We start from the raw sequence: 15,123 nt of genomic DNA on the forward strand, positions 1-15,123 counted from the left end.
GGGGTGGGAGGGATACTGGGAGCCTTGGTAGTGGAAAATGGGCACTGGTGGAGGGATGGGTATTTGATCACTGTATAATTGAAACCCAAGCACAAAAATTTGTAAGTCTACAATTGTACCTCATGGTGTCTCACTAATAAAAATTTTAAAAAAATTGATCTAAATTACCAATAAGTTTATGCTCAAGTTAGCTGTGAAAGTATGTGGTGACTCAAGATTACTTTCACTTTTGCATCAGCAAAGAGTTGTTTTCTATCTAGCACTTAGAAATGTGGTTAAACTTCCATAGATTGTGCTCTTAAAGAATCACCATATGTATTCTACTGGACGTATTCCTTATGCCATCCCTCACATTTTACTTTAGTTACCCGACAACATATTTTTCACTGCTACATAGTCAGCTCCTTGGAATTTAGACACCTCTATTTTGTTGTTGCTGTTACTCAAAAAAGAGCTTTATTAGTGGTTCTAAAAATATGACCCCAGCCTGGCAGCACCAGCATCACCTTGGACCTTGTCAGAAGTGCAATTTTCTGGGTCCAACCCTACACCTCAAACAAGAAAAACTAGGATGAAGCTAAAACAGTATTAGAAGTTGTATTTTAAAAGACAAAGAATTGAGGGAATGGGGAGAGAGAGCACAAGGATCGGGGTGTAAGCTTTGCATATGCAGGACCCAGATCAATCCTTGAACTTGCACCCATTGCTGGATATAGCTATGAAACACCCAAGAATCTAGGGAACACCAGGCACCACTGGGGTAGCCTTGGTGTTCCCAAGTAATACAAAGTCCAAAATGCTATTGTATCTGAAGGCCCAGCATTAAACCATCAGGCCTGGTTGACTGAGTATTGCTGAGAGTAGCTCTGGGATACCTGAAGACTGATTGAGAAGCCCCTTCCTTGTAAAAAAAGGAAAAAAAACAAAAACAAGGAAATGAGGGCTTGGATATTATGGTTCAAATGATATAACACACACCTAACATGTTTAAGGCCCTGAGTTTTACCCCAGGCACAACATAGTCCCCTCCCCCCTTCCCACCCCAGTGTTGGATGTAAACCCACTTTAAAACAGTAATAAGAATGATAATAAGGAGAGAGAGAACAAAAGGGAATGCCCTGCCACAGTGGCAGGGGGGGATGGGGAGGATGGGGAGGGAGGGATATAATCCTGGTGATGGAAAATGGGCACCAGTGGAGGGATGGGTATTTGATCATGGTATGACCGAAATCCAAGGACAAAAATTTGTAAATCTACAACTGTACCTCATGGTGTTTCACTAATAATAAAAAAAATGATAATAACAAAAATTCAAATTATATCTGGGGGGAAGGAGATGAATCAGATAAGAGAGGAGGTGAGTATACATACAGACCAAAATAATTAGTAAGAAACAGGATCTTAAGGGGTTTTTTTGTGGGTCCACAGACGTACATTATATTACTGAAATTAATAATGATAGAATTTCACAAACTATAATTAATCTATATGCTCTAGGTCCATATAATTGTTAAAACACTTAAAGAAAATCAAGACATGTAATAGTTTTGACTCAATTATCATTCTTAACTAATTATGTTCGAAGCTAATCGTACCTGTGTGCGGTTAAACGCCACTCTTGCAAAGACAGCTTGGGACACACTGGCCCTCTTCAACTCATCTCTGACTTGCTGGTAAATATCTGGAGAGACTTCCACAGAAGAGTTGGTTGGCTCTGGCTTAACTGCTCTTGGAATGGGTGGATGATTTAGGAACTGCTGGTTGATGGCTTGAGGATGCTGGTGAGCCAGTAGCCGGCTAACGGCAATCTGTTGGTTTATCAGATGGGCCATGGCTATTTGTTGCCTGACAATTTGTGGATTGAGCTGGGGAGAAAGAAGACCAGGGCTCATGATGGGCTGTAATGCGGGCACTTGGTTTCGGATTGGAGTACTGTGGTGGATTTGGCTATGAGGAGACTGTTCGTTGGTTTTCCCCAGGGATGCCAGCTGGCTCATATTTGGTAAATGCATTGGACGCTGGCCCAGAACACAATAGTCTGAAAGATTTTCTCGTTCCACTCTTTCCACTGCAAGACATTAAAAAATGGTAATTCAAGATTATATTCATTGGCATCATTTATGATAAATATAGTAAGTGCTGAATTACTATATTTTAATATATTAAGTACACAAAAGCTAAAAGCCACAGAGTAAAAGCAAGTTATCTTTTCCTGAAAAGTATTATAAAAATAGGCAATCTAGTAACTTACATAAAAATAGCAATATGTGCTACTTCTTCAATTTTTATAAATAGGCACCAAAAAAAATCCAAGACAAATATTACTAGCCACTATAACTCATAAATCCTCTCATATCCCAACCTCTATAACCTCCCTCATCATCCTCTATTGTGAAAACACCAGCTGTTCTCATACTTATCCTATAATATTCATAATTAATGTTATTTAAAAATGATAAGTAAAAAATCCCCTCTAAAACTGACTGTTACTTCTAATAAAACCTCAAATAAACACATACCTACATGAAAATATTTGTAGAAAATGTTTTCTACAAAATATGCTACCTTTGGTAGATCCTTTTATATACCCATTTGATGTATTTATGAATATTTTTACTAAGTGGATATTGCGATGATTACTAATTATATGCACTGGGAAACAAAAATAAATCTCACAAAATTAGTATCATTTTCTTGCCTTGCTTTTAAGATGCTCCCTTCTTTCCAGGTTTATCTACTTTATTACATCCTATTGCACTTTAGTCATTTTTTTTATTATTAAAGTTTAGGTAACATAGACACAATATTGCTAACATTCATAGCTCTGATGTTTACAGTCACTACACCCCTCACTCTCACCAAAGTACCCCTCACTCTCACCACTGTCCTTATGTATAGCATATATTTAAGGAATAACTTTGAAAGAGATAAGATAAAGTAAATGTTGTTTATATTCGAACATGAGATTTTTCATCCCCCGGCATTATTTCTTAAGAATCCCTACCTACATCTCTATAATACCTTATTTCAGAAAACAAAGTTTAGAAGAAACACATTAGGCTAAAAACATCAAGATCTGTTTTTACTATTTGATTTTGGTTTGTTGTTGGTTTTATGTTTTGGCTTTAGGGTCACAATGAGAAGTGCACAAGGGCTACTCAGAGTTTAGTATTAGAGGACCCTGCAGTGCCAAGAATGCAAACCAGGATTCCTGCATGCAGAGCCCATCCTCCAGCCCTTTGAGCCATCTCTCTGTTCCAAGGCTCGTTTTAAACACTTACAGCTGCAATCTAGCAAAATTCATTTTTAAGGCTAAAATTCTAAATAGATTTAGTAACTATTTCTTATGATTGAAAATGTTAACTATAACTACAAAAAAATCTGTAAGATAACCTCAAAAAGTACTATTACAGATATACTACTACAAGCTGTAGATCAGAAGCAGTCATAACTTGAATAACTTGAATAACTCTAGAAAAACTGTCTTACTGTTATGTACATGTGTATGTCATTTGGCATATTTAGGGTGACAGAATCATATTTGGATTTAAAAAAGTACTTAGTCTCAAAAATATTAGGCAGAAATGATGTCTGCTGGAAAACTTGGGTGAGATGACTTAAAATAGTGGATTAAGTGATGACAAAGATATTAGTGCCAAATCACATGACAAGAATTGGAATAAAATCATCAGCAAGCTATAAGGCAGAAAAACTAATATTTATAAATTAACATTTTATGTAACATGCTATTTTTAAAATGCTGTGTGGAAGCAAATAATTTTAAAATGTTAGTAGAGGGCTGGAGAGATAGTAAAGGCCTATGCCTTGCACGCTGCTGTCCCAGGTTAAATCCCCTAAGCCCCACCAGAAATGATGCCTGAGCACACAGACCAGAATAAGCACTGATCACCTTTGGATAGGATTAAAATATATATATATTTTTTAAATATGAGTACATATTTTGACAGCTTGTCTGCATATGTAAAGATTTTATAGATTCAGAATTTCTCACTGGTAAATATGTCTCACTAGCAAATACCCTGGACCTTAACATCACCTCTTGCTCAAATATATACAGCATTTTCTCTGCTTTAAAAAAATAAAAGCTGAAAGACTAACTTTTCTATGAACCCCAAGTAAGTCAAAAGTTTACCTCAAATTCTTCAAGGGTTCAGTTTCTAACTTAATCCCTCCCATGTAATTCATTTAGTTTATATTCACCTTTCATTGTAAGGTTCAAGGTAAAAAATTAGTAATTTTAATCTTATCCCCCAGGTTCAAATATTTTTCAGTAATTATATTAATTAAGCCTTAAGAAACATTGTCTTAAAATTGAAACAAGCAAATGGTTAAAGAACCTTCAAATAAGGGAATTAACACTTTCCACAAAACAGGAATTTCTACAATAATTCTCCTATTGACAGAAGACATCAAAAACTGATTCTAGGGTAATGCTGAATTTAAAGGCAGAAAAACTTAGCATTGGGTAAATATTTACTTTTTCTTGTTCATTTGCTCTTTAATTCATCCAAACTAAAGATTAATTCAAATAATGAAACATACTTTTTGGTACTTAAGAAGCAACTTTTATCTATCTCTTTTTCTACTTAAAATCTATCATCTTGGACCAGAGAGATAGTACAGCTGGTAAAGTGCTTGTCTTTCACATGCCTGAGCAGGTTTGAACATTGGTACTCCACATTATACCCTGAGCCCTGCAAGGAGTGATCCCTGAGCACGTAGCCAGAAGTAAATCCTGAGCATTTCTGGGTATGGCCCAAAAACAAACTAAAAAAAGAACTAGGATCTAGATAACAGTGGGAGGGATACTAGGACCCATGGTGGTGGATAATGGGCACTGGTGGAGGGATGGGTGTTTGATCATTGTACAATTGAAACCCAAGCACAAAAATTTGTAAGTCTACAACTGTACCTCGTGGTGTTTCACTAATAAAAATTTAAAAAATAAATAAAAATAAAAGTCACTATAAATTTTCAGAGTTTCCTTCTTTCAATGATTTCATCATATTGAGTTGCTTCCTCAAACTATATATAAATGATATCATTAATAAAAAGCAATCCATCCAGAGATCTAGTCATGATTATGCATATGATTAAGCATAAGTATGTTACAATGAGAACTAGAAAGAATATTGTTAATTCATACTCCTTTCTGATTAGACATAATCATTCTTCCTTATAAGTTTCCAAATTCTTATAAATTCATACCCTATGTACTATGTCTACAGAAGTATACTTATGGACATGTTACATACATTCTTAGTAGACCAATTCAATGAAGGAATTGCAAATGCCAAGAAATGAAGGAAAAGAAAGTGTGCACAGACCAAGAGTAACCACTGACTTGTCCTAACCAATTGAGTCTTTCTTGAATTGTTATTTCTCCAGATTTTTTTTGAGGAGTAAAATTTTGACTTTTTACATGAATTTTGATCTGTTGAAAATTAGTTCCATTTTCAAAATAAAACACCAGAGGAAACACTTTTGAAAACATATCCTGCCCATAGGCTGCTGGTCTTTTATAAAATGGTGCATATGAGACAACATCCCTTGTGTTTATAAAAGGAAAAAAAATCAACTTGCTTTAGATGGCAAAGTAAATGTTATAAGAAGACATCCAAAAGGTATAGGGAGCACTACAATGATATTTTACAATGGTGGAAAAAGATCAGATTCAACTCTGAATGTATCATGGACAAGAGGGTGTAGGGAAAGGCTCAATGAATGAAATATTACTACAAGGAAACATCAGAATGAGAAGGATCCTGGCTAAACTAACCTAAAAAGATTTTTTTTTAAAGATATACCAGAATGAACAGACCTGGGCTGTATGAGGAGGAGTCTTATCAGATCTAAGGGATGATCAGATCAAGAGTGATCAGATAGCAGAAGTAGAAGGATCTGGTTAAACATATTTTAACCAGATTCTTGCTAAAACTCGATTTTAGAAGGAAGTAAACAGATGAACCGAGGGGAAAGGTTCTGGACTTTTTCTAAAGCTGGGTCAAGCAAAGAATCTTTATCAATTATTTTTTTTGGTTGTCTTTTCCAGTTCATTCTTTATTACTAAGAATGAAGGAAGAAAGAAAATATATATCCCAGGGAGAGGAAAGTAGCTTAAAGGGCTGAAGTACTATGCTCTGATAGCTCTGATAGCCCAGGGGTACCCTGATTACATGGTAGGACAAAAATTTATTCCAACTCTAAGAAGCCCTAAGAATCAAATGATCTATCTCCAAGCTAAATCTCCACTGACCAATGCAGACTGGTTTCAGTAACAGATGGCACATGTATTTCCAAATTTGAAAAACATTTTTAACATTTTTCTTTTTTTTCTGCTGTTGCTTTTTTAAAAATAACAGCAAAATAATATTGAATAATCAAAATGATCTTATATTAGAGACATTAAAAATATAACTGTTTCCAGCACTTTGCATAAGAACTGTAATTTCACTCACATTCAAGTTAATTCTCCTGTTGCTGAAATCCTGAAGGTGGCTCGCAAGGTGGGCAGAATGTGGGAAGGAATGGTGTCTCCAGTTTCAGATCCAAGACCCCAAATAGGACATGTGTCATATGACATTTGAGAAGCTGTGAAGGTAAGTAGGGCTCAAATGCCTCTATAGCAAGTAGCTGAGAGACTTTTAGTAGCTATTCTAACCTCAGAGGAAGAATCCCAGTCCAGGGACCTTTGAGAAGGGTTCAGATCAGAGGTCTGCTCAGATTTCTGAGAAAGTCAGAGGACCAGAAAGATCTTGTTCGATTACTTTAAGCTTTCAGTAGAGAAAACTCTACTGAGGAGGAAACTGCTCCTCTCCCCAACCTTCCCTCCTAGATTCAGTAATTCCAGGGGCCCTAAAGACAGTTCCAAATTCACTATTATTCTAAGAGCTCTCACTCTTTGACCATGATCTGGCCAGTGCATATAGTAGCTATCTCTGGTAGACTCTTCATTGGCACAGATTCCTCCCCTGCATTACCATAAAGACAAACTGGGCTGAAAAATCTAATTTCAGTTCAAACAAATGTACAGAATACAACCACAAGGTGTTTATCACAAATCTCTGATATACATTTGCATATTTTTGATATTTACAAGAATAGTATATATATTTCCTGCACTGCACTATACTACACTGTCCTCCCATTGTTCCTCAATTTGCTCAAGTGGACCCAGTAACGTCTCCATTGTGAGACTTGTTGTTACTGTGTTTGGCATATTGAATACGTCATGGGTAGCTTGTCAGGCTTTGCCACGCGGGCCAGTTACTCTCGGTAGCTTGCCGAGCTCTCCGAGAGGGTGGAGGAATCAAATCTGGCTCAGCCAGGCTGGCCGCACTCCAAGCAAATGCCCTACCGCTGTGCTATCACTCCATTTTTTATAAATATACATAAAATACACATTCTATCTTTATTTTACTATCACTTTTTAATTTTTTATTTTACTTCATTTTGGAGTTTATGCTCAAGGATCACACTGGATTATGCTCAAAGTTCACTCTTGGATCAGACATGTGCAAGAAAAGTACCTCAAGCCCTGTACTCTCTGACCTCATTATGAATACAAGCTATTCATTTGAGAGTCTGTGATTATCCTTAAACCAGCCTCATCACCCAGAAAAATGAGAAATATAAATTTATATTCCTCATATTAAAATATCTTCTGAGTTTCTTCTGTATAGTTAGATTTCAATGATCCTTAAGTACATTAAGACTTGAAAATCAGGGGTTTTTATTTATTGTCTTTTGAGATTATTCTAGATATATATAGCTGTCACGTGTTTGTTATGTATTATAAAATTTGAAAATAATCATGATATGCTTTGAGTTAATACCAGACATTTTAACTATCATATTCTATTTTCTCTAGTTACTATAAACACTGAAAGATCAATATGTTACCAACTACATTATAAATATATACAAGAATAAGGTAAGGTAAAGGTAAAGGCCCTCCCGTTGATCGTCGATTTGCTCGAGCGGGCCCAGTAACGTCTCCATTGGAGACTTTGTTGTTACTGTGTCTGGCATATCGAATACTCTCGGTAGCTTGCCGGGCTCTCCGAGAGGGGCGGAGGAATCGAACTCGGGTCGGCCATGTTGGCCGCTTGTAAGGCGAACCCGCTACCCGCTGTGCTATCGCTCCAGCCCTTTACCATATACAAGAATATTTTTAATTTTTATAATATTTTATTTTTACAGATGACCATGCTATATTGAAAAAGCATTAAATGGACCTGGTATCATTTAAATATATACACATACACATTTTCCCTCTTAACTGTGAGACTGTTTGAAAATTCTCTTGGCCTCAAAGCTTGCCTTAAGGAAAACATCATTATCCCAAAGTATTGGATGAGTAAAATGTATGAAAGATTATCTGTATGAAAGATTTTTGTTAAAGTACTATCATAAATTTCAAAAAATATCTACATAATTACAATGAACAAATTAGGTTTCCTATTTCAAAATTTTTCTGGTTTGGATGTCCTGACTTGTTTCCTGAAGTCCATCTAAAAAAATTCAGTCTTTTTTTTGTTTCAAATAACTATTTCATGTTATGTCATATCACTTTTTAAAAAATTCCTATAATTTAAAAGAATTCATTATCACCATAGAATCACATTCCTCAAGGTATATGCAGATACTTGCTATTCAGTTTCTGAGCTCCAAATTAGAAGACAGAATAACAGATGGGAGAAAAAAGACATAATCCCATAACTTTAGAAATTAAATTTATATGAAAGCTATATAAAAACAGTCTTCAGTTCCAAAAAATTATGACTAAGAAATTTTAAAAACTCAAGGATTAAAATATGCTTATATATATTTTAAAAACATTTAAATTAAAATAAAGAAGAAAAGTGTCCTATGGTGAGTTTTTAAAAATGTATTTAATAGCACGTTATTATTTTCATCCAGAAAATAAATCGGTATTGAAAATGCCCTAACTTAAACCCCACATGTTTTGTCTCAGGATTTTTTGTTTTGTTTTTGTTTGGTGCCACACCCAACAGTGCTCCTGGCTTATCCTGATTTTTACACTCAGGGATCATCTAATGGTGCTTGAGTGACTATATGGGTACAGGCAATAGAACCTGAGTCCGCACCTTATTCACTATACTATATTTTCAGCCACTTCTTAAAGCTTTGAAATTCTCTCAGTTTATTATTTTTATTAAATCTATTTGCTACTGGTATTGTACTAAATAACCATATATCAAATATAAAAATACACTCCAATGACTAAGTGCTCCAGAGTAAACTTCCTACAATGGACTTATATGCAAAAGAAGCAGCATATAACAAGCACAAATCAATCAGCACAAGTTGAAGCAGAAGTGGAAAGAAGAGCAAACTGGCTTATAACTAGTGAGGTGATTGGGGGATACTCAAATAGGATTACCTGTAAATTGGTTTTAAAGCACCCTTTTCCCATGTGAATTACCTAAAGTATCATAAAATCTATTGTTGGTAAGATTTTTCCTTTCTTGACATACTTTTGCTTCTTGACTCATCAGGAGAGAGAGGCGGGGAGAGAGAGAGGCAGAGAATCAGAGACAGAGAGACAGAGACAGAGAGATAAAGACTTTTCCTAAGACATCACTGTGAAAATACCCATTAAATAAGTTTATACAGAGGCAATAGTGATAATATTATTCTTGCTCTTGTAAGTTTATCAATGTTGTCTAAAATACTTATTTCCATAACTAAGAACCAAATATGTTAATAAAACCTTAACACAATTGCTTTTGTGAAATTCCCTGAAGGTTGTCCCAAGTTATACAAAGTGTAAAACAAATTGAGTAAAAGGCTGCACTGAGAAATTTTGGAAATTTCTGACCAACGAATTTTTTCCTTAAACCATTATGATGCTTATGAAATAGAAATGGATTAGCATAACTAGATTCCTTAAAAAAGATGACCCACTCTAGAATTCACCTCTCCTACAAACACTGACTAGAAGAATATAAGCCAAACGAAAAACAAATGGTGGCAGAATATTTTTGTCAGTCTCCAACTCTGGAAATTAATCTGGAAGTGATTCTACAAAGAAAATACACAAACATAACTCTGAGATTCTTTTTTAAAAGTTTCCCAAATAGCTGGAAATGATCACTCTGGGTAAGAACTGTGTGCTGAAAATCGGTAAAGGTACAAACATGATAACCTCTCAGTATCTGTATTGCAAACCCTAAAAGGAGAGGAAGAGAAAGAATATGAGAGAGAGAGAGAGAGAGAGAGAGAGAAAGAGAGAAGAAAAGTACCTGTCAGAAACAGGCTGGAGAGACCAAACATGATTGTCATTCAATGTCTCTTTTGCAAACCACAGCACTCAAAAGGAGAAATATAACAAAAAGGAATGCCCTGCCACAGAGGTAGGGTGGGATGGGGGTGATGGGGGGTGGGAGGGATACTGGGATCAGTGGTGGTGGAGAATAGGCACTGGTGGAGGGATGGGTATTCGATCATTGTATAACTGAAACCCAAGCACAAAAATTTCTAAGTCTACAACTGTACCTCATAGTGTTTCACTAATAAAAATTTAAGAAAAAAAAAAAAGAAACAGGCTGGGATGGGGGAAGTGGAGGAGGGATGAGAGGGAAACTGGAGACATTGGTGATAAGAAATGTGCACTGGTGATGGGATGGGTGTTAGAATATTGTAAGACTGAAACCCAACCATGAAGAGCTTTGTTATTTTATATCTCACAGTGGTTCAATAAAAATTAAATTAATTAAGTTAAAAATTAAACATTTCCCTAATAAATCAACAATTTAATGTATTTTCACATTTTTGAGTCTCAGAGAAGATATTCCTGATCTTATCACTACCTTGGCTTTCCATACCTTAACCCTAAGAGTTCTTAGCTATTCCTTCCCTGACCCCAAAATTGTTAGGTTTCAAGTTAGAAGACAATGACCCTGTCTAAAACCAAAGTAGTCAGAAAAATTGTTCAAGGTCACATAAGCTACCCAAATGTAGATAAATATCTAGAAATAGTCAAAATGAATAGGGCTTCTAGTTCTAGAAATAGTCAAAATGAATAGGGCTTCTAGTTCTAGACACAGAACAAACACACCACCTATAAAACCAGTGAAACTAGAGCTTTGGTTAGCTTTGGTTTGGTTCTTTCTCTAGATAACTTTGCATAACTCAAAGTAAAATTCTCAAGGCTTAAATGTTTAATAAGAACTCTTCAAACTTGATTTCCTTTAGAAAAGCGTTTTAAATATATACAACTTTTCATATTTATGATGCTAATACACTTTTTTAAAGCACATTGGTATTTTAGGTAATATAAAGCCCAGTTACTCATTTATCTAAAGAGACAGTGGGCTACTCCCTTTACATGATGGAAATTAGGCTCTCACAACAATCAGATGAAGTAGATGCTATTTTTGTACTTTACTGAAGAAGAACCTGACACTCAAAAAACAATGTCACATACCTATTACAAGAATGATCAGAACAGAACCTTAGGCTTTTGCTATACTGCTCATACTAAACTGCCTTTATATTTAAGGACTAATCACCTTTCTTGCAGTTAAGCACCACTTTCTATTTGTATGGGCGTATGTGCATGCACATGTGGTATGAACGCGCAGGAGACGATAGGTAGATAAGCTCTCAGAGTGGATGAGGGTTCAATCTCATGTCTCTATTATTATGCACTATCAACATTTTCCCCGCCATGGGGAGCACAGCTGTCAGTGTTTAGGGCCTATTCCCACCTCTGTACTCAGAGGCACTCCTGGCTGTGCAGGGAGGATCACTTGGTGCTAGGGACTGAAACAGGTTCAGTTGTATGTAAGGGATGTGTCCTAACCCAAACATTATCTCTCTTGGCCATGTATCCTTTTTTTATATGGCAGACAAAAAAAGTGATAAAATGTCTGATTCCTCCAAACCTGAGTTAGCTAATCACTATTTTAAACAGGAAGAGTAACATTTACTATTTTAATGAATATGATTGAAACAAAATCGTAAATAATACTATCTTACCAAAATAAAACTCCAATCAATTTGCTTTAGAAAATTTCACTGTTTGGCACAAATAGATAGGCCTGTAAAACTCTTAAGATGGAAAAATACATTTTTGTTTGATGATAAAAGATCACCAATTTGTCCATTATTAGCAACCTGACTTTTGTCATCTGTAATCTGAATATATGCCCATGTTTAATTTCATGAACCTCTGCCCATTTTATTTTTCCTGAGACCAAAAAAAGCTTTGTCTCTGCATTAACTGTCATTAGCATCAATTCTCAACTGACTTATGAAAGGTATGTATTACATTACTGAGAACCTTTGAAAGTACTCTGTAAGTTTCTTTTCTCTTGAAGCAGGTAACCAATAAGAAATAAAATGTGGTATGCATACTAATCTTAAATGGTGACAAGCTTAGAATACTGGGTAATCACAATAAACTTATATATAATTGCACTATATGATGATACATGAAATTGGTGATAGATAATACTTCTGATAATAATAAAAGTAGCGACTCATATCATTTAAGTTGATATATATTTTTATTCTTCTCTTTGAACTGAGCTACACATCCAATGCTAAATGATTCAGTGTCCACCTGAAGTTCTTCACTGAGTTAAATTCATTAAAATTTTGTTAAACACTCATTTCCTAACAAACCAAAATAGCATCTTATATACCACCATTGAATAGTACTTCCTAATCACTGAAAATGCTTCAGATTTATTTTTCCCAGTCAATAATTGTAGCTACAAGATCAATTTGCTACATAAAACCTATTTTCTGTTAACACAAACACAGATAGATATGATTTCCAAAGCTAAAGCTATTTATTATATCTATAAGGCACAAATCCATACCAGTGGGATTCTTTTTTAAAAAACTATTACTAAAAGGGTTCACTAAGAATAATTAAAGAAAACAAAACCTAAAAGTACTGCAAAACCTAAAGATTTTTTTTCTGCAAATTTGTTAAAGAGAATCTGTCTCTGGGTTAAAAAAATCACTTGCAAAGTCTCTGCCTAGAGCAAGAAATTCAGAGCCAACTTGTTAACTCCTAATAAAACGGGGCTTGGAAGGAAAATGCTTCTAGCCCATAAGTAAAGAGTACCAGCCAGCATTGTGATACTACCATATGACTGGTTTTCTTAGGTGTATTTTCCCCTTATTATCAACTTCCTTTTTCCATCATATAAAGATCTACAAAAATGTATACATTTACCATAAGGCAGCTTAAATGTAGACACCTCTATTTTTTGGGTAATAAAAGCTCTAAGACCCATTATGTTTCATGGAAAAAGTGAGCACTATCTTCTTTCCCCACCCCCTCCCCCGCACTGCCTCACAACACCCTTCTGGTTTCAAAGATGCTTTATCATAGGTTGAAAATTTCAACCATTTAAAGTATCCTTGGCACTTTCTGCACAGGTTTAGGCTACTTACATATAATCTTTTTCTTTTTTTACCTAAAATTATAATTTCAAAGGTGAATTTACATGACAAAAAATTATATTTAGAAACTTTAAGTTGTGTTAGAAGCATTCTATGTGCACTGATATTTTAGTTCAACCTATTGAATAAAAGTATTTATGATTCATTCCTTCCAGTGGCCATTTCTTTTCTGGTTTTACAGGACTTCAATATTTTAGTCCTTTTGGAGGAGGAGACAGAGATGGGAGTGTGTGCTGTCCCAAGTGATGCTCAGGGGGAACACTCAATCAACTTGTCCAGACTTTTCAATGTGAGTGACTAAGAATGTGGTACTGCTCAGACCCTGCAACGTCGGACACCACCAAGGTCACATGAGTCTATACTGAGAACCTCCAGGGTTATACCCTATGAGGCTCTGGGCAGGGGTTGTGGGGAGGAGCATTTAATGTCGAATAAACTGGTTGAACATGCATTTCTGCTACATTTCTATGTCCTGTGCTATATCCCTAGCTCCCACTTCATTATTTTAAAAAAGATATTCAGTAAACTAACTGGAATAATTTTGAAGGTATGTCTTTCCTTAGATCTTAATTTTACTTAATGAAAATTATTACTGCTTCTTTCAGTGGAACTGACTAATTATGCTAAATCTCAAACTCAGTAATAAGGAAAGAAAATGATTCTAATTATTACTAATTTACAAGAACAGTTGTAAATTTAATTAAGCAAATATTTTCTTCTTTTTTTTAACTGAGACTGCACATAACAAATTAAGCACAATAAAGAATATATAAAAATCATACATTTAAGTAAAAACATTCAAGGAAGACCATTCATATTAAATTCAAGTATGCTAATATATACCAAGTACCTACAATATTTAAGGCTCACAGAGTTCTAAGGATGTCACAAATGGTGATTATTTCAAAGAAATTTTAGTCTAGGAGGAGACTTATTTAAAGATAAAAATTACTAAGGAACCTGGGTCCTAGAAAAGTGACAATTCAAAAGCCTGAATAGTCAAATATTAGACTTGTACTACAATTGATTTTAGATTTATATCCATCCTCATGGGAATTCAGATTTCCTATATCTTACCATATTAGATCAGATCATATTCTGGTCAAGGCCCTATCAAAAGTTAGGCAAGCAAATAAAAAACTGCCTGTCTAGGCGATTATCCTGTCAATGACAGTATCTTCCATAGTATTTTTATTTATGAGCTTATGAACTTCAAGTCTAACTGCACAAACCTAAGGGCTTTTCAGATTTTAATTTTTTATGTGTTTTCTGTTCTAGTGGTGGTGCTAGGGGTCGAACCAAGAGCCTCACACAGGCAAACAGGCAATCAACCAATGAACGACATCCCTGGTCCTGCTTTTCAGTTTTTAACTTTGTAATTCTTCTGATTATAAAGAAATAATGATTTCTTAACTGACTGATCAAGTAACTAAGAAAAGAGATTGGAGAGATATACAATAAACAAGGTTCTTGTTTTGTTTTTCAAAGAAGAGAAGAGTACACTACTGGATCTACTTAGTTGGTGCACAGGGTGCTGAGGATGAGAGGATGAAACCAAGGTTGATTGGGTGCAAGGCCAGCACCTTAGCCTTTAGATTATGTCTCTCTGGCTCCTGGCTCTATAACTTAAATAATCCAGTAGATCCTTAGACCTAG

The 15,123-nt window shown here is 35.2% G+C and overlaps 1 protein-coding gene across 2 annotated transcripts in view; it reads right to left on the reverse strand.

Moving 5' to 3' along the window:
• SATB2 (SATB homeobox 2) overlaps positions 1 to 15,123 on the reverse strand; it is a 214,319-nt gene that overhangs the window by 86,951 nt on the left and 112,245 nt on the right. For both annotated transcript variants that reach the window (XM_056111859.1, XM_056111860.1), the window contains one exon: positions 1,596 to 2,068. In XM_056111859.1, the coding sequence (XP_055967834.1) occupies positions 1,596 to 2,068 (473 nt within the window). The remainder of the gene's footprint in view (positions 1 to 1,595; positions 2,069 to 15,123) is intronic.

This window comes from Sorex fumeus, unplaced genomic scaffold (genome assembly GCF_029834395.1).
Source record: "Sorex fumeus unplaced genomic scaffold, SorFum_2.1 ptg000014l, whole genome shotgun sequence".
Classification (NCBI taxonomy): Eukaryota; Metazoa; Chordata; class Mammalia; order Eulipotyphla; family Soricidae; genus Sorex; species Sorex fumeus.